Source organism: Chanodichthys erythropterus, chromosome 6 (genome assembly GCF_024489055.1).
Source record: "Chanodichthys erythropterus isolate Z2021 chromosome 6, ASM2448905v1, whole genome shotgun sequence".
Taxonomy (NCBI): Eukaryota; Metazoa; Chordata; class Actinopteri; order Cypriniformes; family Xenocyprididae; genus Chanodichthys; species Chanodichthys erythropterus.
Window position 1 is genome coordinate 33,207,212 of NC_090226.1, and position 27,551 is coordinate 33,234,762.

Genomic DNA, 27,551 nt, shown 5'->3' on the forward strand with positions numbered 1-27,551 from the left:
TCTGGTCTCTCAGACAACAATAGATTTTATACTATACATTTGTTGTGGACTGGTTAACATTCACATTGACTGAAATGGTGATTTGCTCAAAAATCATAACAAATAAACAGTGTGACACTTACTTCTTCTGGAGGTGAAGCTGGATGACAAACAGTAGGTACTGATCCATCCTTGAGTAACAACTTTTTAGCAAAGCCTGCCTTGTATTTCCCCTCATTCACAAAGCAGTCTGGAGTGAGATGATTTGCACAGACATAAACGCATTTAGGTATATTATGGGGCGCATTATCTTCAAAAAATAAAATGAATACACTGCATCTTCAGTGACTTTATATGTTGGGAGAAAATGAAATCTCCTATGTTTACTCAAAATCCAACAACTGAACGCCAGGATTGCTTACAAGACGTTGTTGTTAAAGCTGCTCGAGCACGGAGAAAATGGAGGACAGCGTACAACTCGCTGAGGGCGGAAACTATGGTAATGCATGGCTGTCAGTCAATGGCAGTGGGCGGGGCCTGATCAGTGTGATGTCACACTGCTCAGATAATCAAAACATGTCTAATGAGACTGCTTTGGTTTTAATTGGGATTAAAAAAAGAGGAGTGGGTGCATTGTTATCATTGTAGGGTGGTTGTGTTCACACACACATTTATGTCCAAACACCTTTATTTTGCATAATAGGTGCCCTTTAAAATATCATGGAAATATGTTACTGACACGATGTACAATCATGCTACAGTACAATATTTATCCTATTTAATATAAAAAAATATGGACCATTCCACAACAATTTGTGAACAATGAAATGACCGGTGAATTAATGACACCAGCTCTATTATGTATTATTAGAGGCATTTTTACATTAAAAAAAAATCAAATTTTTAATGCTATTTTATTTACAGCTCTGCATTTCTAAAAAACTTGGTATTTATTATATTTTTCTTCTATTTATATTGTCTGCTATTTAATATTGTTAAGGTATTTTATTAAAAATACTTCAAGTTGTCTCTCCAAGTTATGTGTCAATCCTATTACAACCATAACTCTTTTTTTTAATGAAAATATGTGTTAAATACATTAGTTTTTGTTTTAACAAATAGAACACATTTACGGAATAACCCATATAAACACGCTTCCTCTGTGTTTTTTTCTTGTTTTCCAGTAAAAATATCTCAAAATTCTGAAAATCAAGATACATTTACTGGAGAAGCAAAATGGCTTAAGATATTAAGTCTTGTTTTCTGAAAAATTGATCAAAATGAAGTGAGTTTATGTAATATCTGCCTGTGGAGTCAGAAAAACAAAGCTTTTTTTTAAATTTTTTTATTTGTGTGGTTATGGTTACAGTTATTTTTATGTTATTGTACATGATATGAAACTCTAGCAGGATTTACTTTACTTATGCATGTATAGCCCACACATTTCCTACATTTTAATATGTCATTCATATGTATGTCTTTCCTCTTTCGGGTTTGTCTTCCATACATAAGAAGCTACATAACTCTAAATATAGCACAGCTGTTCTCTGAGAAAGAGGTTGGATAACAGATCAAGGAAAACCCCAAGATCAGTATTATGAAGGTGGTAATTTCCCGCTCGCTCCCATCAATACATCCAGTACTGAGACGTTACTAGAATGAAGGGAGGGACTGACAGGAGCGTAAGAGGGATTAGCCTGAATAGACACTATAAATCTCCAGTGCAGAGACACACATGAACCACAGAAACCTGCTCCGCTCTCTGATTGAGAGAACACACATCACACCTCTGCAGTGACAACTGATCACAGAAAATGACACAGAAAAAGGTACGGTATCGTTTGATTAATTACTACAGAATAGAATAGAATAGAATAGAATAGAATAGAATAGAATAGAATAGAATAGAATAGAATAGAATAGAAAATGCTGGTTGTTTCAACCCATGTTTGGGTCAAATACTGGCAAACCCAACCATTGGATTTAAAAATTTAATCAAAAAAATTAAACCAGTAGTTGGGTTTGTCCATATTTGACCAAAATATGGGTTGAAACAACCCAGAATTTTTTTTACAGTGAATAGAATAGAACAGAATCAAACAGAACAATAGAATAGAATACAATACAATACAATAGATTGAAACAATGGAATAGCATAGAATAGAACAGAAAAATAAGAATACAATAGAATAGTATAGAATAGATCAAAAAAATGGAATAGAATAGAATAGAATAGAATAGAATAGAATAGAATAGAATAGAATAGAATAGAATAGAATAGAATAGAACACTCTAAAAATGCTGGGTTGTTTCAACCCATGTTTGGGTCAAATATGGACAACCCAACCATTGGATTTAAAAATTTAATTAAAAAATTTAAACCAACAGTTGAGCTTGTCCATATTTGACCAAAACAACCCAGCATTATTAGAACAATGGAATAGAACGGATCAGAAGAATAGAATAGAATAGAATAGAATAGAATAGAATAGAATAGAATAGAATAGAATAGAATAGAATAGAATAGAATAGAATAGAATAGAAGTGTGTATTCCCTCAGAAGACACGGCATGCTTTACTGGCATATTTCCATAAGGAGATTATTCTGACTATTTATAGATCAAGCTTCTGTCTTTACAGAGAATTACTGACAGTTTTATTCTACTAAAACAGATTAAAAATTAAACTGACTATATTACATCTTGCATTCATACACACACTCTTTCATTAGACATCATGTCCTTTATTTGATGGTTTATTTTATTTTTAATCTCTAAACTGGATTGGATCGTATCTGTGAGCTTCTAAACAATAATCAAAGATTAGAGTATTTTATAGCCATTCTCAAAGTGAGTTAAATGAATCTGATCATTGATTATTCTTTGGCAGTGTTAATAGCATTTTATTGGCCTCTATATTACATGGCTTACATATTTTCCAACTATGTTTGTTGTCACAGGTTGCTCCGACGGTCCAAACCGTTGAAGGAAACATGCCTCCGAGCTACGAAGAGGCCAATGCAGGTAGCTTTGACTAACATTCTGCCTTCTGTCAAATATATATTTTCTCCCCATGTTCGTTTATTTCTTTCTTTATCCTTTTGCAGGATGCCCTGGTTACTACTATGGTGAAGGAGTTTTTTCCTGGGATGATACGTTCATTAGACGAATTTTTATACGAAAGGTATCAATTTAAATATTTTACTTAAATATAAAAAGAGGACTATCAAATCCAAATGCTTGTAATAAAAATGTCTCTTTTGATTTCCTGCAGGTTTATTCCATTCTGATGCTGCAGCTCTTTTCAACAGTCGCAGTCATCGCCCTCTTCACGTTCCAGTGAGTTACTGATGATAGTCACATTACTGAATCAGTTACACTAGCGTTCAAAAGTTTGGGAACAGTAATATTTATTATTGTTTCTGAAATGAAATTAATACATTTATTCTGCATTGCATTAAATTGATCAAAAGTGACATTAAAGACATTCATAAAGTTACAAAAGATTTCTATTCATCAAAGAATACCCAGTTTGATTTTAAGTATATACTTTATGTAGTAAGTACATCAATGTACTAGTATTATACATGTAAGTGTACTATTCCAACACTACTAGTTTTTCGTTTGTACTGCAACTATATTATAAGTGAACTTGGTATACTGATAGTTTACTAGTTTGATACTTGTATCACATTTTTTAGTTTATGAAAGTACACTTTGAAGTATACTCTCAGTAAACTACTAGTTTACTGCAAGTACTTTTTAAGTTTTTTTAAGTGAAATTTAAGTTCATTGTAAGTGATCAGCATACGTACAGTTTATTATTTAAATATTATTTTTGCTCTTAAGTATACTACTACATTTCTATTCAGGTATTCATTTTTATACTTGAAATATATACCTTTAACTGTAATTAAAATTTTCCCAGCCAGCGTTGCCAGACAGCAGCAGCATTTTTGATCATTTTCACAAAAATTTCATGGCCCCCATATATTTTGATTTATAAAACGGTTAGTTCCTGTGCTTGATTCTGATTTGTCAATAGCTGTGTTTTATTCACGATAAAACACGACTATGATCGCTTCACCCAACAGTTCTGTGTATCACTACACAACACCCTTAGCAACCATTCTTAGCAATGTAAACTGTTTGTTCTCAGTTGATATTGTTCATTGAAGCTTACTGTATTATATAGAAGAGCGTTATGAGAAAGAGATTGAGTGAGCGAGTTTATTACCTGCATTCAGATTTAGCATTTTCCTTCAGGTCAGTCCTATGTTCATAATAAAAAATCTGTTTAAATGTCCGCTGCGATATCTTGTCCTTTTAACAGTTAAGGGGTTTTCCCATGACTGACAGCACTAGTCAAAGCATTTGTTAGTTGTGTCCTGTTCTGTGTTCACAACAAATCAGTCTTTTCAATATAAAAGTCTTCCCTACTGAGTGACTTGCTCATAAAGACAGTCTTTGCTGCCATCTAATGGTTTAATAATGTAACTTCTGTTGCTGTTCATGGTCAGGGACTATTTTTTCTGGTGGAGGGAAGGCTTTTAGTGAAAGTTTACTTCATGAAAATTGCATTGATACACATATATTTTGGCTTTAATATTTGTATTGTGTGGTAACCATTTTTAAAAACAATAAGGTACTCGAGGCTGTGCTGTATCGTGAATATCTCCACTTCGCGTCGTTCCTAACAAGGCCCTCCAGCCATGACCTATTCACGATACAGCACAGCCTCTCGTACCTTAGTGCTTACGTATGAATATCTAAACATGTAATATATCAAAAGAAAGAGCAGAGCTGCTGCTTTTAAACAAACAAACAAACAAAAAAAACTTTTTATTCTAGCTTCACGCAATCTTTTTTAGTCAACAATTTAACATGGGTCAGTTTCATATATATAAAAAAGCAACAATTTGAACAAAAAGCTGAGAAAACCATGTTTTTGTCAAAGTCTACATCCAGATCGGATTCAGAACGATGATCTAAACACAGATGGAGTAGATCGAGTCCATTAACCCCCACGAAACGTCAGTTGTTTTCTCTTCAAGGGTTCATGATTTCCTTCAGTAACGTTAAGCAGTTTTGATTTATATTCCGTTTAATGTTTGATGATCGTGTTATTTTACAAGAGCGTCAGCAACGCTTGTCACGTGTTTCTGCTTCTTCTTTTCCTGTGTTTTGATCCAGAGGTGCTGTACTCTTCAGAAGATGTGTAATAGCGCCCCCTATTTAATAGGCTACTCAATCAAAAGAGTAAACAACTACAAGCCAAGTATATTTAGAATACTTAATTATACTTTTAAGTATATCTCTATCAAAAGACTGAGTACAAGTATAGGCCAAATATACTAATATTTCACAGTATCACTGTGTTTCCTGTTTGGACTTGGTGAACAAACTTTTTGACTTCTTTCAAAAACAATAAAATAAATCTTACTGGCCCCAAACTTCTGAACAGTGTATGCTATCAGTTATGTGTGAACATATTATATTTAGTATTGACTTTTTGACACTCCTAACCGCTTTCCTTCTGCTTTACTCAGTGCTCCAGTGAGGATGTACATTCATACACATCCTATTTTATACTCCATATCCAAGTAAGTAACATCAGTAATTAAAATATTGCTATAAATGCTTTAAAATGTTCCTCATTTAGGCATTTGACCTTTAACCTTAAGCTGTGTTTGTGTTTTGCAGTCTTCTGTTTCTGGTCACATATATCTCATTGGCTTGCTGTGGTGATTTGAGGTCAGTTACTAAATCTTGATCAGTTGCGGCTATTCACTCTTCGCTATATGAGAAATAAGAAGGAAAACACATTTTCATTTCTCTATTACAGGAGGCAGTTTCCATGGAATCTTATTCTACTTTCAATCTTTGTGAGTATCAGTTTAAAGATAAAAAAATATCATGAAATACTTGCATGCTAAAATAAAACAGTCCCTCAACCCAAGTGCACTCTTTAAAATAAAGCTTCTTTATTGGCATCGATGGCTTCATGAAGAACCTTTAACATCCATGGAACCTTTCAAATGTACAAAAAGATTCTTTAGATTATTTAAATGTTCTTCATACTAAAAAATGGTTCTTTTAAGAACTGATCACTAGAAGGTTCTTAAAAGAACCAAAAATGGTTCTTCTTTGGCATCACTGCAAAAATGTCCTACTGGAACCTTTATTTTTAAGAGTGTTCCAAAAATGTTAAATGATCTTTGATTATTTTCTTCCCTTTTTTTGCATGCTTTTGTGAACATTGTGCACACAAAGACTCTGAGCATGGCTTGCATGTTGGGCTTTATCTCCAGGTAATGACATATCTGTTATGTGTTTGCATGCTCAAACTTGATTTTCCAAATTCCACAAGATATGTTTAATATCTGCTGACCATAATGGTCCTTTTTCCTACTTCTGACAGTTTCTACAACACAAAGTCTGTGTTGCTGTGCATCTGCATCACTGCAATGGTGTGTCTGTGCGTCACCATCTTCAGCTTTCAGAGCAAGGTGAGCAACTGATGAAAGAATTATTCCAATGATTAATATTACTAAATTGACCTTTTTAGTGAACATTGGTGAGCAATATGGCCTTAAAGTACAAGTACAGTCATTTATACATGCAAAATACAATGATATTACAATTCTAAACTGTTTTTTGTTTCTATAGATTGACATCACCTCATACCAAGGTGTTCTCTTCATTCTGTGTATGGTCATGTTTTTCTGTGCTATTGTGATGGGATTGGTGATTCCCTTTGGCTATGTAAGTATCAAAAATCAAAGTAAACTACAGCAGCACCTGTAAACCTCACTGAGTTTTTCACTCAATCAAATAGACAGAGATCAGGACCAGTGTTGGAGAAGTTACTTTTAAATGTAATGCGTTACAATATTGCGTTACTCCCTAAAAAAGTAACTAATTATGTAACTTAGTTACTTTATATGGAAAGTAATGTATTACATGCATTAGTTTTTCTCAGATGACTGAGGCTTGTTCTCGTCCAGGCCTTGCTGGAGTTTTTGTACAGAAAAGATTTTGTCTTTTGTTGCATTCAACAACACACACCTTCATTTTCTCACCCCTAAAGCGATGTATGCCATAAAAATGATCTCTTAACATTATGGTTTATATTACTTACTGTATTGAAAATTAAAAGTAATGTTTTTGTTACTTTTGTGCTTTTTGTCTGTTCCCACCAGTGTTATGGAAAGTAACTTTTTAAAAGTTATGCATTTCAATATTACGTAACTCCCTAAAAAAGTAACTAATTGCACTACTATTTACTTTTTATGAAAAGTAATTTGTTATATTACATTTTCTCACCTGGGCTGGGCTTGCATATTTAACAACAATAACAACAACAAAAGTATATATAAAATATAAAGGCCCTTTCACACCAAGGGCCAGATTTACTAACAGCTTGCACCAGCACAAAACCCTCTTTTGGCATTAAAAAGCTACTGTCCTGATTTACTAAAGACACGCAGTGAAAAATTAGCACTGTAAAGGCATGGACTGAGTTGCGTTTGCGGCTGACCTTATTGCACATGCATTTGTAAGAGTTTCCCTTTCAGATGCAAAATATATGGGAGGAGAGTATTTAAATGAATCATGCAACATGATTTACTAATGTTTGCGCTAGTCAATTTACTGGTATTTGTGGCATTATTTAACGCCCTAAAAAAAGCACGTCTTAACCCATTTTGTGACATGGTTGCAATTGTTGCTGCTAGGAGGAGACACCGCAGAGAGAACATGGTAGAGGGGAGAAAATATTTTCAACTCATATTAATTTCTTTGGAATGCCAGAAGAAGACGTTATCAATACATTACATGTAAAAAGTTGCTCCTGTGTCGACGTGCACCTGGTGAGCATCAGCTCTGCTTATTTACGAACCAACGCTAATTTGCGTTGCTCTTGTAAGATTGTGTTGGTCATTATGTAAATGATTTGACTGCGTCTGTGTTCTTTTATTTGCGCGTCAGCAGTAGATCAAGCGCAAAACTTGCCACTCTCATCGGCGCACTCTCACGCTAATTTGCCCCGTTTAGTAAATCTGGCCCCAAAAGTGAAATGAATAAACCTCAGGCTGAAGCAAATGCAAATTTATGCCTGTACAGTAGAGGGCGCAGCTCAAACAAACCTTTCAGCTGTGCTGCCATTCAGGATCATAGAAGAATAGGATTTAGGAGAAGAAAGTTCAACACTTCAGCAATAAAACCAAAACAAAATGAAACACAAATATGATGTTCATCTAAAGTCATTTTTTTCTTATTAGTATAGTTGAATTGGATCATTGAAGGTCAGCAGCAAAGACATTGCTTAATAAAGTGAGATTAAATACATAAAGGCATTCACAGACAGGGCTTAGATTAAGCCAGGATTAGACCTTAGTTCAATTAGGATATAGGTATTAAGTAGCTATTATAAACATGCCTTAGAAAAAAAAACATTACTCGTGTGCATCTTAGGGGTTGATTGAACGACTTCAGATTTTTTTAAAGTCAACATTTATGTGATCAAAGTTGAGTCGACCTCGACTAATCGATGATGATGTCATTAATGAACAAATCGGCTAAGGGGCCGTTTTTCCATTCCATTGTTTTTCTATGTAAATACACGCTAGATGGACTACTTACTTGAAAAAAAGTAATGTGATTACGTAACTCAAGTTACTTATAGTGCATTACCCCCAACACTGGTTCCCACACACTAAGTGAATATATTATGAAGAAGAGAGAGAATTTTCATTCAGTCATTTAAAAAATGTTTAAGCAAATTAATTCAACTGAAAAGTAATACTTTTTAAACAAAAAAAAAAAAAGGTAACTGAAATATTAATGTGAAAATTTATAAAGTAATGCAATACTTTACTCATTACATAAAAAAGTAATCTGACTACGTAATGCTTGCGTTACAAAATTGTTCAGAACAGATTTTTTTTTTTTTTTTTTGGATAATAATACCAGTCCAAATTTATACAAAGCCATTAACAGTCCTAACATAGATTCTAACGGCTTTCTCTTTTAAAAGGTCCCCTGGTTACATGCGGTCTATGCCAGCATTGGAGCTGTTGTATTTACCATGGTAAGAAGGAGATTAGTCAAGAAAAGATTATGGTTTTAAATGATGAGCATTTATTATGTGATTAAGGTTATATAATGTCGACTGACCTGAGTCTCTTTCTTTTCTTTTCTTCTCAGTTTCTAGCCTTTGATACACAGCTGCTGATGGGGAACAAGCAATACGCTCTGAGTCCTGAAGAATATATCTTTGCAACTCTAAGTCTCTATCTGGATATTGTGTACTTGTTTACGTTCCTGCTGCAGTTGTTTGGTGATGGTCGAGAATGAGTCACAGTTGTGTAGTAATATTCTCCTTCATGTACAATATTAATGTTCCAAACTGTTCTGCAACCTCAATGTATGTGGCCTTTTATGTATTAGTAGGTTTAAGGAAAATCAATGCGGTAAAAATGTTTTCTCAGGTAATTGTTTATGGCAAATGAAGTTACTCCTGTGTGTTAATATCGGTTTTCACTCAGCTAGTTGGTTCAGAGTTCAAATCTTGAGTTTATATTAAGCTCTATTATTTTTATACCAATAATCTGTCATTGTGTATTGCATATTTGTCATTTTTCATAATGCATTGTATTTCTGTAACTTTCACAGATAGGTTATTCTGTATTTGACAGCTCATCATTTTGGATACCTATTCAATGTACTACAACACTTCTGCTTACATATAAATCTAGTCTGTCTTCATTAGGCACTTTATAGTTATTGCCTATAAAAAATTAGTGCACAGAAAATTGTAACTGATAGATACTAAATTGTGTCATTAGGAATGCATGATATATAATGATTTATTTTTGAGCTAATCCCAACTTTCTTGATTACAGCTTTTTGAAGTATATTACTTAAGAATGAACAATGAAGAATGTCAGTACACAAGTTTAAGAGTAATGAATTCACAGATTGATTAAATAAATAAATGGACATAAACTGAACAAACCAAGAATGGCAGAGGTGTTGTGTTTGAATTTTTGGAATGCACTGGAATGCTTATTTTTCAGATAATCTTTAAAGGTGATAGAGAGGATTTTTTCATCAACTGAGAATCCAAAGACTGTTACTGAGTTTTTGAAATAAGCGCATGCGTAAGAAAAACCCCCCTCCTTCACAGCTCATTTCAAGGGAACGCCTTCCAAAACTCATGCACGAGTATTGGAACACGAGTGTTTACCACCGGCATTTGCTGTGTCGTGTTAGTGGATTCATTATGTCGGACTCACCGCAGGTAACTCATAATCTGCAGTTGTTACTCCTGTCTCCTGACAAAAACATCGCATGCGGCGCCTGTGGAGTGTGGAAAGTTACTGGAGCGCGCAGCCGCGCTCGTCTCTCGCAAGGAACATCACGGCAGTGATTGACAAGCCAGAAGGCCAATTGGCTGATGTTTTTAAGGCCCTACCTCGTGCACAGATGATGTATATTAATATTATTACTTTCAATGCACCTAATAAATAGTCTTTTATCGGTAAGTAAAGACAGTTTCAAGTAATATTGCAAAAATGTTTAAAACAAAACATCCTCTTTAGCACCTTTAAGTGTATTTAACACAAGGTTTATGGCTTAATACTTGAAATTTTGTGTCTGCATATACACCGATCAGGTATAACATTATGACCACCTTCCTCATATTGTGTTGGTTCCTCTTTTGCTGCCAAAACAGCCCTGACCCGTCGAGGCGTGGACTCCTCTAGACCCCTGAAGGTGTGCTGTGGTATCTGCACCAAGATGTTAGCAGCAGATCTTTTAAGTCCTGTAAGTTGTGGGGTGGAGCCTCCATGCATTGGACTTGTTTGTTCAGCACATCCCACAGATGCTCCATTGGATTGAGATCTGGAAAATTTGGAGGCCAAGTCAACACCTCAAACTCGTTGCTGTGCTCCTCAAACCATTCCTGAACCATTTTTGCTTTGTGTCAGGAGCATTATCCTGCTGAAAGAGGCCACAGCCACCAGGGAATACCGTTTTCATAAAAGAGTGTACGTGTCAAAGTAACATCCACATGGATGGCAGGACCCAAGGTTTCCCAGCAGAAGCATCCCAGAGAGCATATATCCCTACTTCAAGAACCAACTGTAGTTGGGGAGGGAGGCAAAAGAAGTGGAAGGACGCTTCCGGACTGCCCACCATAATTCTGTTTACCCTGCCTCCACCCTAAGGGGCTACCTGAGAGAGCAACTTACAAGACCACAATGCACTGGGGGACGGCAGCTTAACTCTGACTTGAGTAAAGGCACTTCTCCCAAGACCTGCAATAGCTAACACTTCATCTTTTTTTCTCTTTTAGCACCAAGCTATAATATGACAAAGATAACAAGGAGGGACACCCCTACAGGGAAGGATCTACCTCTACTTTTCTGCAATCTCAAACACAGGTCAAACTAAAGAGGCCGATAAAAGCACCCATGTTAAAGGGGAGCGTATATCTCTACGTCAAGACCCAACAGTAGTTGGGGAGGGAGGCAAATGAAATAGAAGGATGCTTGCAGATTGCCCAGCATAATTTTGATTACCTTGCATCAAACCAAAGGGGGTACCAGCCAAGCAACCCATCCACAGGGGAGCATTCAATTCTAACACTGGGGAGAATATAGCTGTACCCTGAAAGAAGCAAGCTGAGAAAGAGATGCTAAATGCAATCTACCTCCGCCCACAGCTACTGACCAATGGCACACTCATCTTGGGGGCAGGTGAAGGGGGCAGGATGTCTTCAGACACATCCCCAACCTACAATCTGAAAGTATTTTTGACAAAAAAACGCACCGGCATGCATAAGTAATCCAGCACAGAGATGCTCAGAGCACATATGAAAGTGGTTTCCGATTCCTTACTCTCAACCAAAAACCTGCTCCTTTCCTCTGCCAATTTGGCAATAGTTACTTTCAGTTCCCTTTCGATACTTCACTCGTACTGCGTATGGGGGAAAAGTCACCCTTTTTCCCCGCTACTGAAGCCTTTTCAATAACGCAGTGCAGCTGCATCGTCATTGGTTCACTCATTGCAAGTCGTCGAACCAATGACGGCGCGGCTTTGCTGCGCAGCCTATGGCGACAAAGCGCGCAAACTTTCCCGCCGAAATGGGCGGGGAAAGGCCCTATATAAGTGAGCATTTCGCCATAGGCAACTCAGTCCTTTCTCCTTCAGCGACGACTCGTCTTCTCTTCGCTGATCCTCGCAGAAGCCTGCTCGCCTGGAAAGAAGCTCGCCGCCTGAGAAGAAGCTCTGCCGCCGTCGAAGAGGCCCCGCAGCGGACCCAGCTGAGTCGCCGGATTCGCCAGCGCCTTCGCCCTCGCCGACTGCCACCTAGCGCAGTCGACGAGCCGCCGCCTCCCGCTTCCGGCCCGGACTCGGCGCGTCTCCTGCCGCCATCCGGCGCATCTATAGAGCATTTTTCTGCGGTTCTCACACCGCATTGAGAGCACTTTCCACAGCGGTTTTCACCGCTTACGGCCCTCGCCGTTTAAGAGCACCACAATCGCCGTTTTCACGGCGCCCCGGCATTATTCAATGCCTCACCACTGCACTACGTGCAGAGCCCCTCTGCTCGATGCAGACGGCCACGACGAGTGCGTCGGATGTCTGGGCAAGCCCCACGCAGATGACGCGCTTGCTGGAGGCTCATGCTCGCACTGCGAGTCTATGAGCCTGGCATCGTTGCGCTCACGGGCTTCTTTCTTCATGGAAAATGACCCCGTCGATCGCGCCCTCCTCTCTCCTTCCTCCCGCGAGCCGGCTAGGAAGAGACAGCGGGGAAGACCGGCTCAGCGCGCTGAGCTGACCGAGCTCACGCCGGCCCACTGCCCGCGTGCTTCGCCCTCTCTCAGCAGAGAACAGTCCCCAGTGCTGTTCTCCCGCCCTGAACAACGTCCCTCGGCTGATGCAAGCGACCTTGTTTCCTTCGCGGATCCGACGAAGAGCAGCTCGATGACTCCGTGTCTCTGGCAGCCTCTGAGCCAGAGCACTGGCTGGGCGAGTCTCACGACCCCGCCCCCCTGCCTCCCCTGGAGCCCCATTGATCGCGGCGCGGGTATGGACGCCGAACTTTTCCGCGTCCTATCTAAAGCCGTGGAGGAATTGGACCTCGACTGGGCTCCACCAGAAGAGCCATCACGAAGCCGCCTGGATGAGTGGTTCCTCCCAGGCCGCCGTCAAGCTCCTCAGCAACGCTCGGCCCTGTTCTTTCCTGAGGTTCATCAGGAGCTGGCGAAGTCATGGCGCGCCCCCTATTCAGCCCGCCTGCACACTTCTCACCGCTCAGTCCTCGCCTCAGTTGATGGTTCGGAGGAGAAGGGTTACGAACACCTGCCGCCTCTGGATGAAGCAGTGGCCGCTCACCTCTGTCCGCCCGCGGCCGTGGGCTGGCAGACGAAGCGTTCCCTTCCATCTAAACCCTGCAGGACCACTTCCGCCCTTGCAGGACGAGCGTATGCATCCGCTGGCCAAGCCGCCTCAGCGCTCCATTCTATGGCCATCTTCCAGGTCTTCCAGGCAAAACTTCTCCGCACCATGGACGAGTCTGGCACTGAAGAGACCGCCTTCAGGGATCTCCGCAGCGCAACTGATTTACCGGGCCGAGGTTTTAACTCTTCTGAGAAAAGGCGCTATAGAATTAGTGCCCCCTTCGCAGAGCGAGTCGGGCTTCTACAGCCGTTACTTCCTGGTTCCAAAGAAAGACGGCGGTCTCAGACCAATTCTGGACCTCAGACTTCTGAACCTTTCCCTCATGAAGCGAAAGTTCAAAGTACTAACGCTGAAACAGATCCTCGCACAAGTATGTCACGGGGACTGGTTCTGCTCGCTGGACCTGAAAGATGCTTACTTTCATATCCAGATAGCCCCCAAGCACAGGCGATTCTTGAGATTCGCGTTCGAGGGTGTGGCTTACCAGTATACGGTCCTTCCCTTCGGGTTGTCCCTAGCTCCTCGCACTTTCACGAAGTTATTCTGCTGTTGTATCGCTGTGGTAATTTTAACCACTAACTCATCCTCATCCTTTGGAAGTTTACAAAGAGAGTTTGCTTTTGCTGAGCAGAAAAGAGCGTCTTCTCAACATGTAAAGCCAGGAACACACCAAGCTGAAGGTCGGCCAACTAAGTTTTCTCAGTGTGTTCTGCACCGTCGACTGAAGTTGGTCTTCATTGGCTTTTTTTTAAGCCGATTCAACATGTTCTCCATCGGAGAAAGAGAGAACTCTGATTGGCTGTTCAGTATAGCAAACGAGTCAGTTCACGAGAATTTAAGCAAAAGTTATGAAAGCGAGCAAATAAGTCGTGACGGCACAGACAGAAGGTTGTTCAAATTTTACGTCATCTTACCTGAGCACTCAAATGCACGAATAAAGAACATGATCAGCATGATTGATTGATTGACAGTAGGCTGAAGTTCTTTTGGTGTGTTGAAGCATATATTTTTTCCACGACGCAGCCGACATGAGGCGACAACACCGTCGCCTTTCGTTGCCGCTAGTTCTTTGACATCGAGTTGGTGTGTCGCTGGCTTAACATTAAACAGCTACAGCATTTGAGGGCGGGTCAAAGTAGACGATGTTTGCAGGCAGCCAATGAAGACCATAGGCAAATTGGTCATCCAGTGATGTGTGGCCGTCACGGAAGTGGGATTCAAATTCCTAACGATTCGTTTAGGCTATTCAGAGTTGATTCTTTGATTTGAGAGACAATAACCTCATTAATTGTGCACTTTCAGCATCACAACTTAGCAGATCGTTTACATTCACAGACAGCTATGTTACACATTGCAAGAAAGGTAATATTTGAAAAAGCATAATAGGGGCACTTTAATCAGTTTTTGTATAAATGTTGTGCAGTCTGCCTGCCAATGATTATTGTTGTTCATTTACACGTGATTCAGATGCCAGTGACGCTGATGGCGTTCCCCTATGCAACTCCATGGAGTAGCATTGAAGTTCCACTTCGAAAGGGAATTATTTTGATTTAATCAGGTAGAAAAAGGTCTTTATGCCAACAATGGACCCTTCGCAAAGACCCCCCCACCATTTTTCAAGTTCAAGTCCACCAAGGTTAATCTTCTAACTCCTGACTGCTTTGTTGGACAAAATGGCGGATTCGGCGTTATGATTGGTTAGATCGCTTGTCAATCAAACTCCCAGCGAAGGGTCAATTGCAGGTTACGAACAGTAAATAAATAGTAAGGATTTGCATCCAAGAGACACAATTATTTGAACATTATGGTCAAATGAAGTGTGTCTATATGTAGTCAAATTAATACAGAGGCAACTTAATATAAATAGATAATTATGAAGTTCAATGAAAATTAAAAGAGTATTCCTCATAATATATATATATAAAAAAAATCAATCTGAATGATTAAAAAAAGACTGCAGCTGATGTGTTAATGTTATTAAGTGAAAATGCTGTGAATAACTCAAAAACCAACAAAATACAAACAAGATTTTATTAAAAAAAGAAATTCAGGAGATCAGTTTAAAAAAAAAAAAGAAGAAGAAAAAGAAGTAATAACAAACAGAAGATGCTTTTTTGTTGTTTTTTTTCCCCCCATCAAAACAAAACAAAAAACAGTAACAGAATATCAGAAACTGTGGCACAAGAAGACAATTTACCGGCTAGAAACTCTGGTTAACATGCAAACAAACCATCAAAATGATTCTTCAGCTATCTGTACAAAATGTGTTTCTGTATAAATAAAGAAAAAGCTGTTCAAGAGACAAGCCATTTGTTCAATAATCACAACATCGACATCACAACCATACTAAGGATCTAAATACCATCTACCGACCCAACACAACTAAAACTGAACGTTCATTTGTTGAGGCACATTGTACAAACTCTGAACTCTGCAGGTTTGAATTACAGCTTCGCTACAAATAACTCTGAATGGTTCTGTTGTTTATGGCTTTATCTGGTGAACAGCTTGAACACCCCATGTTAGCAGCAATACATTTTGAAACTATGAAATGAGCTGTTCAAAAAATTAGCAGCTATTCGTTGAAATTAGATGAAATGAAATCACGCAAATTGAACCGGGAACTGATTCGGTATCATCCCAGTGTCTGAAAAAGAATTTAGATCTGAATTAAAATCAACATCATTTCAAAGTTCCAAAACCATGTTTCATGTTTTGTATTTGTAATGGATAATACCAAGCTTGATAACCAAAAATAAATCCTGTTTTCCTTCATGAGGTGAACTGCATGAGAAATATCTTTAGTACAGAACATTTGACATAGTGTAGTCAAAAATTAAAACATCAACAATAAAATCACATTGACAAAGAGGGCAAAGGTTGAGAAGTCAAAGTAATGGAAAAATCTAGGCCGTAACCAACTAACTCAAGCTATTTCAAATCTCATCAGCTCCTTGATCATTCATACAGATATCATATGGTAATTTAATATATTTTTTTTATTAAGAAACCATTGTTTTTAAATTGTACAGACATGCTTCTTCTTGGTGGCATTGATATCTTTGGTAGCAGGAATGAATCAATTCTTTGGGTGGCCTGAAGATTTCAGTGAACTGAATTTCAGTCTGAGTGACGGTAAACTGTAAAAGAGGTATAGATCGATTTCAGTAACACAACTTTCTTTGAATGTAATTTCAAACTATCCTAGAAGGTCACCTAGCTAGTAGCTACTAGATATTTTTATGGATGGAGAATGTAAAAGTCTCTTAATGAAAACCATTTAATAGTTTTCGGATCAAGATCATGGCTTTACATTCATAAAATGTAGAACGCACCAAGAGGAAGGAAGTAACAGCTGCATCATGTGCCCTTTAGTGTGATATAAGCCCTTGTGTTTATATCCTATAAAAGAGCGAGTCTTTTTAAAGACACAAAAAGATACAAAAACAACTCATGTGTAACACCATGAGTAAATATACACTCTTTTTAGATTATCAATGACATCAAAGCATTTCATTTTGGATATTCAAACTCTTATAGAAGTGCATCATGATTGACCAGGACAGTACATTTCAAGTACAACAATAAACTGTACAGAGAAAGACACGAGAGCAACTCAAAAAAAAAAAAAAAAAAAATGTTTCTCATTTGCACACGAACACAAATACTGAAAAAAACCTATGAATCAGGGATTTAAAAAGGAACAGCAACCAACACACACACAACCAGAGGAATTTCCATCAACATCTAAAGAAGTAAAGCTTCGCCCGAACACTACAGCTAATCTCACTTGGAAGTTAAAAACACGTCAGTGAAAAACAGCAGCATGAAGGAAGAAAGCGAGCGAGCACACACGCTGAAGAACTGCTTCTGTCCTTCTTGATCCTAATCGTAGTTGTTCCTGCTGTTCATATGCGTCATGTATAATCCCAGCACCATAGACAAGGTATTTCTACAAACAACCAAAGCCATGATAACACACGAACTGATGAGGCTGTATCCATAACCGCAAAACATCACTTTATTAATCAGTATTTTGGTCTTGTTTTCCAATAAAAATATCTTAAAATACGTTTACTTGAGAGGCAATATTGTGTGCAAGAGTAAGACTTGCTTTGAGAGAATATATCTGGAACCATGTGTATTTTTCTAGTAAAAATAAATGTCAAAAAAGGACAACTAAAGAAATTAAATTTACTCTTGAAAAAAAAAAAAATATATTTTTTTCTAGTACAGTAAGTAGGTTGACTCAAGGAGGCCAACATTTGAGATCACATGACTAGTGATGGGAGAAACGTTAAAGGATTAGTTCACTTTCAAATAAAAATTTCCTGATAATTTACTCACCCTCATGTCATCCAAGATGTTCATGTCATTCTTTCTTCAGTCGAAAAGAAATGAAGGTTTTTGATGAAAACATTCCAGGATTTTTCTCCTTATAGTGGACTTCACTGGAGCCCAAAGAGTTGAAGGTCCAAATGTCAGTTTCAGTGCAGCTTCAAAGAGCTTTAAACGATACCAGACGAGGAATAAGAGTCTAATCTAGAGAAACCATCGACCATTTTCTAAAAAAAAATACAACTGTTTATGCTTTATAAACACAAATGATCGCCTTGCACGTGCTTCCGCTTTCTGCATTCTTCAAAAAGCTTATGCTGTATGTCCTACGCCTTCCCTATTAAACGTACGGAGAAAAAAAAAAAAACTGGCTCCACATTTCCTCGGCTGACTGCGCACGCTCCTCCTCAAACGTACGAGGTGTTTATACTTGACGCGCTCGCCATTGTACTATTCTTTGAAATGACAGGTTCTCTAAACCCTCAGGAAGCAGCGGTGAGAAGAAGGTACATGTGACATATACACTTCACCAAACAGACACTACAAAAGGACCAAAGAATCATGTGAAGCCAAAATATATGGATGTGAACATACGTATAAAGAACTAATGTATAAAACTATTTAACTTTTCTTTTTTTTTTAATTTCATGGACATTTATATTGAAAATGGATCTTTGTTTTTATTAAAAGGGCATATTTATGCTATTGTAGACTCATTTTGTAAATGTGAATCAATTAATTTAGACGCGCAAACTGGGTGCCGGTACAGATGACATGCATGCTCTGTCAGATTCGCCTAGAATTCGTGCATATTCAGAAGCAAAGCTGCACGCAAAGTTACAAAAAATACCGTGCACACCGCCCAGCGAAATCAGTTCACCCGCAGTCAATGAACACTTTCGCCAAAGTCGCAATGATGTCATTTTTGCTGCACGCACCCACGCGAACTTGCTGACATGTCGAGTATGAATCAGACCTTACAAATGTGTCATTAAATGTCTACAAATTTATAAAATTGATCTAAGATCAAGTAAAAATCACATACAGAGGTTCACATAGATGATCACTCCTAACGGCGAACCATGGAAACTTTGAAACATTTCAATGACGTAACGAAGCCTCGTTCACTGAAATCACATGACTTCGGCAGTTTGATACACGCTCCAAATCACTGTTTCGAAACAAATGGTTTGAAGCTTCACGAAGCAGAGTTTCGCCCATCACTTCACAAGTCCAAGATGTCTGCCATATCGGTCAACGCAACATATATAAAACATGACTGAGTTACCTTTTATATGTTTAGGTATGGCTACTTGAAAACAAGACAAAATACTGATTAAAACTACAAACCTTAGAGGCCAAATAAAAACAAATGCATTGATTTTCTTCTACTGTCATTGTTATTTTGTCCTACTGCATGTGTCATACCAGTAAAACAGCGTAACGGCGAATCTTTCCTTTAAGTCTACCAAAATGACAGCAGTTACAAAAAGGTGAGTTTGATTAATATGCTCTATTACAGCATGAAGAAAGATTTGCTGATTTATGGCAGTCCCGTATTGAGAAACTTCATCAGGTCAATATGTTATCATCACTTTTATGAACTAACAAACCACTTAATGTCACTTCCTCTGGACCTCTGTTAGCCAATGAAAGTCATATTTATGAAACACTATGTACATTACAATGCACATTTCCAATGCTTTTGAAAACCTGAAATATTTGGTGCCATTGCACACACCAAAAAATACTAAATCAGCCCTATCTCTCATTTTAGCTATAGCATCAAGGCAGGAGACAGAAGTTTAATTCTAAAATGATTAATTATGCTTTTTTACATTTTCATATTTTAAATAAAACTGTATTGATCCAGAACACTGTAACATTAGGCACAAACTGTTTCACAGGTAATCATTAGATTTAAAATGCCCCTCATAAAACACCTTTTTTTACAAAAATCTGATTAATTTCCATTAATAAATTTAAAAAAGCTTAACGGCTGAAGCACTTTGATAATCTCACAATATCAGATATTCTATATTTCTGCATCTAATAGTTCATAAGAACTTGAAAGACAAATCTATATTGCCTTGGTATGTACCAAAAAAAAATATTTTTTTCAATAAATAATAATTTAATGATTGTCTGATGCTTTCAGAAAAGTGATGATCAAATTAGAGTGATTTTATCACTATTTCTTTGAAGATTCTTAAGATGGTAAAACATGAAGAAGTGGCTTTAAATGGTTTCTTCACCGGAGTATCACACAAAAAACTCAAAAATAGGACAAATAAAATGCACTGTTTGCATCTTAATCTGTACAAAAAATATCTTACTGCTGCTGACTGAAGAAAAAAAAGAACAAATCTAAAAAAAAAAAGTTGCATATTTTACAAAAAAATAAAAGACATGTTTTTTACTTTCTCTTTTCTCATCCTCCCATATTAAAGAATTAGTTCTTAAAAATAAGAATTTGCCATTAACGTGCATAAAAGAACACATTGTGTTTTCCTAACCCTTTTCTAAATGATCTTTGTTTTTTAAGCTTTTTTTTTTGTTTTGTTATCAAAATAGATCAATTGATAGCTCTTTTGCACAGTCTCCCACTGTTGGCTGAGTGACACCTGAAGAGAGAGGAGTTGAACAAAAGATGACTGATGTCCTTTTGATTGCTCCTTTTGTGATCCGTATCCCCTCTGCTACTCTCTGTCTGTGGTAATCCGTAAATCTCCCCGAGAGATTCCCATTGTCCACAGCAATATATAGCACCTCCAGAGGACCTGCAGAGAGAGAGAGAGAGAGAGAGAACAACAGGATAAAACGACCCAATTAAATTATTTACATTTTTTTTTTCATTTGTTTTGATTCCCAGTGTGTTAAGTGGTGAAAATGGCCTAAAAAGTATGGCAACAACCTAAAAAAAGTTGGATGACAAACTTTGATGTTGGCTTGACAAAGCCTTGTCTGAAAGTTTATAACTTTGAAAAGCTTGAAGTTCAAAGGTTTTACTTAAAGTTAATAAAATGTTGTTAACATGTTTCACCCGGGTGTGTCTCATACGTTCTGAAAAGTGAAGCCACAGGCTCTTTGATCGCCCCCTGGAGGCTGGATGCAGTACCGGTCATAAACCCCGCCCTCTCAATGCAGTCGAATGAGACTTCAGTGAAAACTTAAAAATAAATTCTGCTTCAAATAAAACTTTCTGAAAGATGGTTTTGGTCATTTAAGGTAGTTGTTATCACGCTGATATATATTCAATTGTTCGTTTTTGTGATGATTTAGATTTTAGCTAGCAATTTGGTGCTATAGAAACGGGGCGTGTCGTCATGATTCGCAGTTGATTGACAGCTTGTCTGAGGACTGTCGGAGCTTCGAGGGGAGATTGAAGATGTATAACTAACTGTTCATTTTCGATTTCTTTGTTATTTAACACCAACAAAATGAGTTGTTCAGCAGTAAACTGTACTAACCGACCTACAGGATCTGACGGATCACTGAACTTTTTTCTGTAACATTAAATGTGGGCGTTATAAGCTAATTAATAAACGTTATTAGTTAAGATAACACACCTAATGTTAACCATGTCGGGGAAAAGCAGGTGATCGTTATCTGGCAGTTACTTTTATTTTTATGGGTATAAAATAATAATTAGCAGGACAAAACTAATGATAGCCTACTTTAATTACAGCAGTCGATCTCCTGTAACGTTAGTTGAACTTGATTTAAAATGGCAGGACCGTTTCTGACGATTTAGAGTTGTTTCTAGTGGCATATTATATTGATTTTATCTACTGAATTTGCTGTTTCAAAAATATTATTGCTCTAGAAACAGAATAGACTATTATTTTATAGGTAGACTTTTAAATTGTGTATAATTTTTATAGTCTATTTAAAATACATGAATGATGACGCAGTCGTCTGGGCGGAAGTTTGATATCGCGACTCCGCCTCCGGCTCAACTGACGATTCCTTCTGCGCATGCCCAGGCTCCAAACTTTTTTTTTTTGACGTATTGCGTAACGTGTCAGCGCCCATTCATCAGCCCATTTTGGCTTCAGTTCAATACAATGGAAGGAAGCGGCGTCGCGTCGTCCATCTTTTTTTACAGTCTATGGTTTCAGCAAGTAGCTAGCATATTTTAATGCTGCCTTCACATGCTCTCAGAATTAACAAGACTTCGAAACTTGAACGCAATGAGCTCGTAATCATGACTCATCAAATTTCCAATAGCACGTGAAGGCAGCATAACAACATCGCTAACATTTTTTAACATGTTGTTAACATGTTTTAACACACTGCTATCATGTTTTAGCATGTTTATAACATATTTCTAACAAGTTTTACCAAGTTTAAGCATATTTTAACACATTACAAGCATGTTGCTAACATGTTTTAACACGTTTTAACATATGCTATGTTTTAGCATGTTTTTTTTTATCAATGATTTAACATTGCTATCATGTTTTAGCATATTTCTAACATTTTACCAAGTTGCGAACATGTTTTAACACATTACATGTATTTTGCTAACATGTTGTAACACACTGCTATCATGTTTAGGATGTTTCTAACATATTTTACCAAGTTGCTAATATGTTTTGACATTACATGTTGCTTACATGATTTAACACTGCTAGCATGATTTAACATTGCTATTATGTTTTAGCCTGTTTCTAGCACATTACAAGTATGTTGCTAACATGTTTTAACACACTGCTATCATGTTTTAGCATATTTCTAACACATTTCTAACATATTTTACCAAGTTGCTAACATGTTTTGACATTACACGTTGCTTACACGATTTAACACTGCAAGCATAATTAGAAAAATGCTAAAACATAGTATTTTTATCATGTTGCCAACATGTTTTAGCATTTTTCTAACATATTTCTAACAAGTTTTACCAAGTTTTAGCATATTTTAACACATTACAAGTATGATGCTAACATGTTTTAACACGTTTTAGCATATGCTATGTTTTAGCATTTTTTTTTATCAATGATTTAACATTGCTATCATGTTTTAGCATATTTTTCTAACATATTTTACCGAGTTGCTAACATGTTTTAACACTTTACATGTATGTTGCTAATATGTTGTAACACACTGCTATCATGTTTTGGATGTTTCTAACATATTTCTAACATATTTTACCAAGTTGCTAACATGTTTTGACATTACATGTTGCTTACATGATTTAACACTGCTAGCATGATTTAACATTGCTATCATGTTTTAGCCTGTTTCTAGCACATTACAAATATGTTGTTAACATGTTTTAACACACTGCTATCATGTTTTAGCATATTTCTAACACATTTCTAACATATTTTACCAAGTTGCTAACATGTTTTGACATTACATGTTTGATAACATGTTTTAACACATATGTTTTAGTATGTTTCTAACATATTTCTAACAAGTTTTACCAAGTTGTATCAATGATTTAACAGCGCTAGCATGATTTAACATTGTTATCACGTTTTAGCATGTTTCTAGCATATTTGTAACATATTTTACCAAGTTGCTAACATGTTTAGACACATTACATGTTGCTTATGTGATTTAACACTGCTAGCATTATTTAACACATTGTTAGCATGATTAAACAGATTGTTAGCATGTTTCTCGGATGAATTAACACATTGCTAACATGTTTTAACATGTAACTAGCATGATTTAGCATGAAGTTAACATTTTTAGCATGAATTAGCACATTGTTACCATGTTTAAACATTTTGCTAACATGATTTATCACACTGCTAGCATAAATGATCAAGGTTACCATGTTTTAACATAATGTTGACACAAATAAATGCTAAAATAAATGATCACATTATTAACATGTTGCTATAATGATTTATCATGGTATTAGGATGTTTCTAGCAAGAATTAACAAATTGCTAGCATGTTTTAGCATGATTCAGCACATTGCTTTCTTGTTTCTAGCATTAACACGTTACTAGAATGTTTTATCATGTTACTAACATGGTTTAGCACATTGCTAACACATTTCTTGCATTAATTAGCACATTGTTAACATGTTTTAGCATTTTGCTAACATTATTTAAGACTGCTAACACATATTTCTATCATTTTAAACCTTTGTTAGCTTGTTTTCACATGTTGCTAGCATGATTTAACACATTGCTAACATGTTTCAACATGTTCTCAATGATTTACCATGTTGTTATGATGTTTCTAGCATTAACTAAGACATTTCTAGTATATTTTAGCATGTTACTAACATGTTTTAACACATTGCTAGCATGTTTCAACATGTTGTTAGCATGTCCTAGGCTAGTTTCTAAGCTTTGCTAGTGATAAAGATAGCTAAGAAAAGATAGTCAAATACTCTATAAGAGTTCATGTCAAGTTTTGTCACGCCAACATAAAAATCTAAACTTCAGAAATGCAGCAGTGCAGCACGCTGGCTATACGTGTGAAAGACAAATGCACAGTGCCAAACCTGGCATTTGATAGACAGCACACTGAATGTTTCTCATCTTTTATGTGTTGTATTACCGTAGCTTCATTTGCTGTGTTGATAGGAGTAATTAGTGTGTTCCGAAGGCGTCTCCATGGAAACCTGCTGCTGTTGTCCACTGTTTTCCTACATCACAAAGAATGACAATTAATCAGATCTAAACAATGAACCTGTTCAGATTTTAAAGCAGTGTGTGATGATGAACGGTTGTCATACCTCTAATGTAACACTAGAGGGAGGCACTGGGGTGTACTGAGGGATGTATGTCCCTTGCATAGCTGTATTAGGAATATACTGCAGACAACATAAATAAAATCAATGGTTAAACAACTTTGCTTATCTTTTAAAGAGCCCCTATTATGCTATTTTAAAGGTTCCTAATTTTGTTTTGTCGTCTCCTACAACAGGTTCACATTCATCCAAGGTCAAAAACACTCTAATTTTTCTCATAATATCCATTTCAGCATCAGCTCTTTTCTCTCAGTGTCTGAAACGGTTCGATCAAACATTCGGTATCTCTAAACCCCGCCTTTCTGAGAGCTGCTCTGCTCTGATTGGTCAGATTGGCCCAGTCTGTTGTGATTGGTCGACAGTGTCAAAAACCAGACGCTCATTACAATATCTGAATTTCAGCTCTTGATTCACAGTGATTCGAACAGTAACGATGGCGTCGGTTTTACTGTATCAATCTCATCCAAGTGGATTTGCTTTGGCAAACATGAACCAAACCCTTCCAGTCTCAGATACAACTACAGTGTTTGAGGGCGGGGCAAAGCAGACGCTGTTCAGCCAATGAAGAGCATAGACTGGCATTATGCAAATTTGTTACAAACCTACGCAGGCTCCGAAGGAAGTGAGACTGATGACTTGTTTCAGCAGCTTCTTTTAGGAGACGTATAAAGTAAAAAGTATAATAGGGGCACTTTGATAACTGCTAATTAGGTTCTACAACAAAGACAAACTCCTATTGAGGAACTATTAAAGGTGAAAATCATTGTAACAGGCCCACCGTTCCTGCACTGCCGAGCGACAGGTGACCGAGCTGCTGGGTCAGGGGTCCGATCATAGACGTGGGCTGAATGGACATCGGGTGATCCATAGCTGGAGTCAGAACGGTCCCCTACAGACAAGGTGATTCTTTCGTTATTGAAGGGAAGATAAAACACTGGATGCATGTAAAGTACAGTAAAGCTACAGTTTGATGATATAACCTACGAATAGACATCTGTGAGCACTCACAGTGGGCTGCATGAGGTACGACTGATGATGCATCCAGGACGGGCTGTGCACCTGTGGATCCAGACAAAAAAAAAGGATGTATGTATCACTTCTCTGACTGAACCTGTCCTTTGCAAACTCCCCGCTGCCGCTCATGAAATATCTCTGTCCACTTCAGCCTCACACTGCAGGCACTAGCCAAATATTGGACCTGAATTCAAATGCACCGTACCAGCCAAAATTAACTAGCTATCCCACAGTGCATTTGGATCCATATGCTGCTCATTTACTGCCAGACAGTACCGTTAGTGACAATGACTGGAGTGGGATGGGGGTTGCATCTAAAAACAGCCTTTACATGAGCCTTTATACACATTCTGTACATAGACTACAAAAGATTGGAAGAGTTTTTGAAAGAAGTCTCTTCTGCTCACCATGGCTGCATATATTTGATCAAAAATATAGTAAATAGTAATGTTGTTAAATTTTATTAAAATTTAAAAGAATATAATTTATTCCTTTGATCAAAGCTGAATTTTCAGCATCAATATATATATATATTCTAATATGATGATTTGCTGCTCAGGGGGTAAATACATTAATTTACTTATTTATTTAATAATTTACTTGATTTTTTTTTTTTTTTTTTTTTTTGACGCATGCGAAATGTGAATCATTGCCAATCATTTTGCAAGCAATTGTTGATAAACAGGGTTCCCACTCTTTCATGAACACCAGATTCAAGGACTTTCAGGGACTTTTCAAGCACCATTTATTTTATATCAAGCACCTATCAAATTCACATCACATATGGAGCCTCATGAAAGAACTCTTACAATACTTAACATTTTAATCCTCCTATTGCATTTGCATCCATTTTAACCTGGAAGAGGTACAGAATCATTTGTACATTGATTTTTGGAAATATATTAAAACCGTTTGCAGCTTTCTTATCCCTAATGTTAACAATTATTCCATACTAATTTTGGTTTTTATTTTTTATGAATCATTACTTGAGTAAAACATTATAATATAGAGAGAATATTATAAAAATACATTTTGCAATTGAATGAAAAAAAAAAAAAAGGATTATATGGATCATAATTGTGGCTTAAAGTCAGAATATATACAATATATTATAGATATAAGCTTGCAATTCTGAGAAAAGAAAGTCAGAATTGAGAGATATAAATGAGCACTTCTGAGAAAAAAAAATCAGAATTGAAATTTATATATCACAATTCTGACTTTATAAGACACAATTGTGGCTTTATACTCAAGCAATTCTGACTTTTTAAAAGGTTATTTCACCCAAAAATGAAAATTCACCCTCAAGTTGTTCCAAACCGGTTTGAATTTCATAGTTCAGCTGAACACAGAGAAAGATATTTGGAAGAATGTCAGTAACCAAACAGATCTCGCCCCCCATTAACTATTAACCATAGTAATTATTTTTCCTGATATATCTGATATATACTGTTTGGTTCCAAAACAATATTCCAAAATAAATATACTAGGACTAAGAGGGGTGTGTTATAATTTTCACAAAATTTCAAATTTAATTCAAGCACTTTCAAGGACCAATATTTGTTTTCAAGTACTTTCCAGGCCTTGAATTCATGTGTCTGAAATCCAAGTACTTTCAAGGCGGGTGGGAACCCTGGATAAAGAAAAATGTCATGTCGCAATATTGGAAATTTTTCCATTTTAAACCGTGAAGACGAGTGGATATCACACAAACAGTATGCAAACTTTACGCTAGAGTTATGCCGGTAAAGACGTCTCAAACTAGGGCTGTCAAACAATTAATCGTGATTAATCGCATACAAAATAAATAGTTTGAGTTTGCATAATATATGTGTGAGTAATGTGTGTAAATAATATGTATATATAAACACACACAAATTAATGTATATATTTAAGAGAAATATGTTATGTACAAACAATGTATTTATATATATATAATATAAATTATATAAAAATATAAATAAATACATATACTTGTAAATATTTCTCAACTATATACATGGATGTGTTTGTATTGATATATA

At 36.9% G+C, this 27,551-nt stretch overlaps 2 protein-coding genes across 4 annotated transcripts in view; one reads left to right on the plus strand and one right to left on the minus strand.

The window, feature by feature from the left end:
- The first annotated feature begins 1,793 nt into the window (after positions 1-1,793).
- Positions 1,794-9,335, plus strand: faim2b (Fas apoptotic inhibitory molecule 2b). The gene is made up of 12 exons (XM_067387536.1): positions 1,794-1,808; positions 2,939-3,002; positions 3,086-3,162; positions 3,253-3,317; positions 5,528-5,581; positions 5,682-5,732; positions 5,824-5,863; positions 6,252-6,289; positions 6,400-6,487; positions 6,648-6,743; positions 9,016-9,069; positions 9,186-9,335. The coding sequence occupies exons 1-12, from the start codon at positions 1,794-1,796 to the stop codon at positions 9,333-9,335; spliced, it is 792 nt and encodes a 263-aa protein (XP_067243637.1).
- Positions 9,336-15,506: 6,171 nt separating this feature from the next.
- Positions 15,507-27,551, minus strand: part of rbms2a (RNA binding motif, single stranded interacting protein 2a) — a 70,104-nt gene continuing 58,059 nt past the window's right edge. For 2 of the 3 annotated variants that reach the window (XM_067388707.1, XM_067388710.1), the window contains exons 10-14: positions 25,498-25,572; positions 25,292-25,402; positions 24,499-24,576; positions 24,321-24,408; positions 15,507-20,572 (exon numbers count right to left, since the gene is read on the minus strand). In XM_067388707.1, coding sequence (XP_067244808.1) covers positions 24,328-24,408; positions 24,499-24,576; positions 25,292-25,402; positions 25,498-25,572 — 345 coding nt within the window. In that variant the 3' untranslated portion in view covers positions 15,507-20,572; positions 24,321-24,327. The remainder of the gene's footprint in view (positions 20,573-24,320; positions 24,409-24,498; positions 24,577-25,291; positions 25,403-25,497; positions 25,573-27,551) is intronic. The other variant, XM_067388708.1, reaches the window with a different exon arrangement.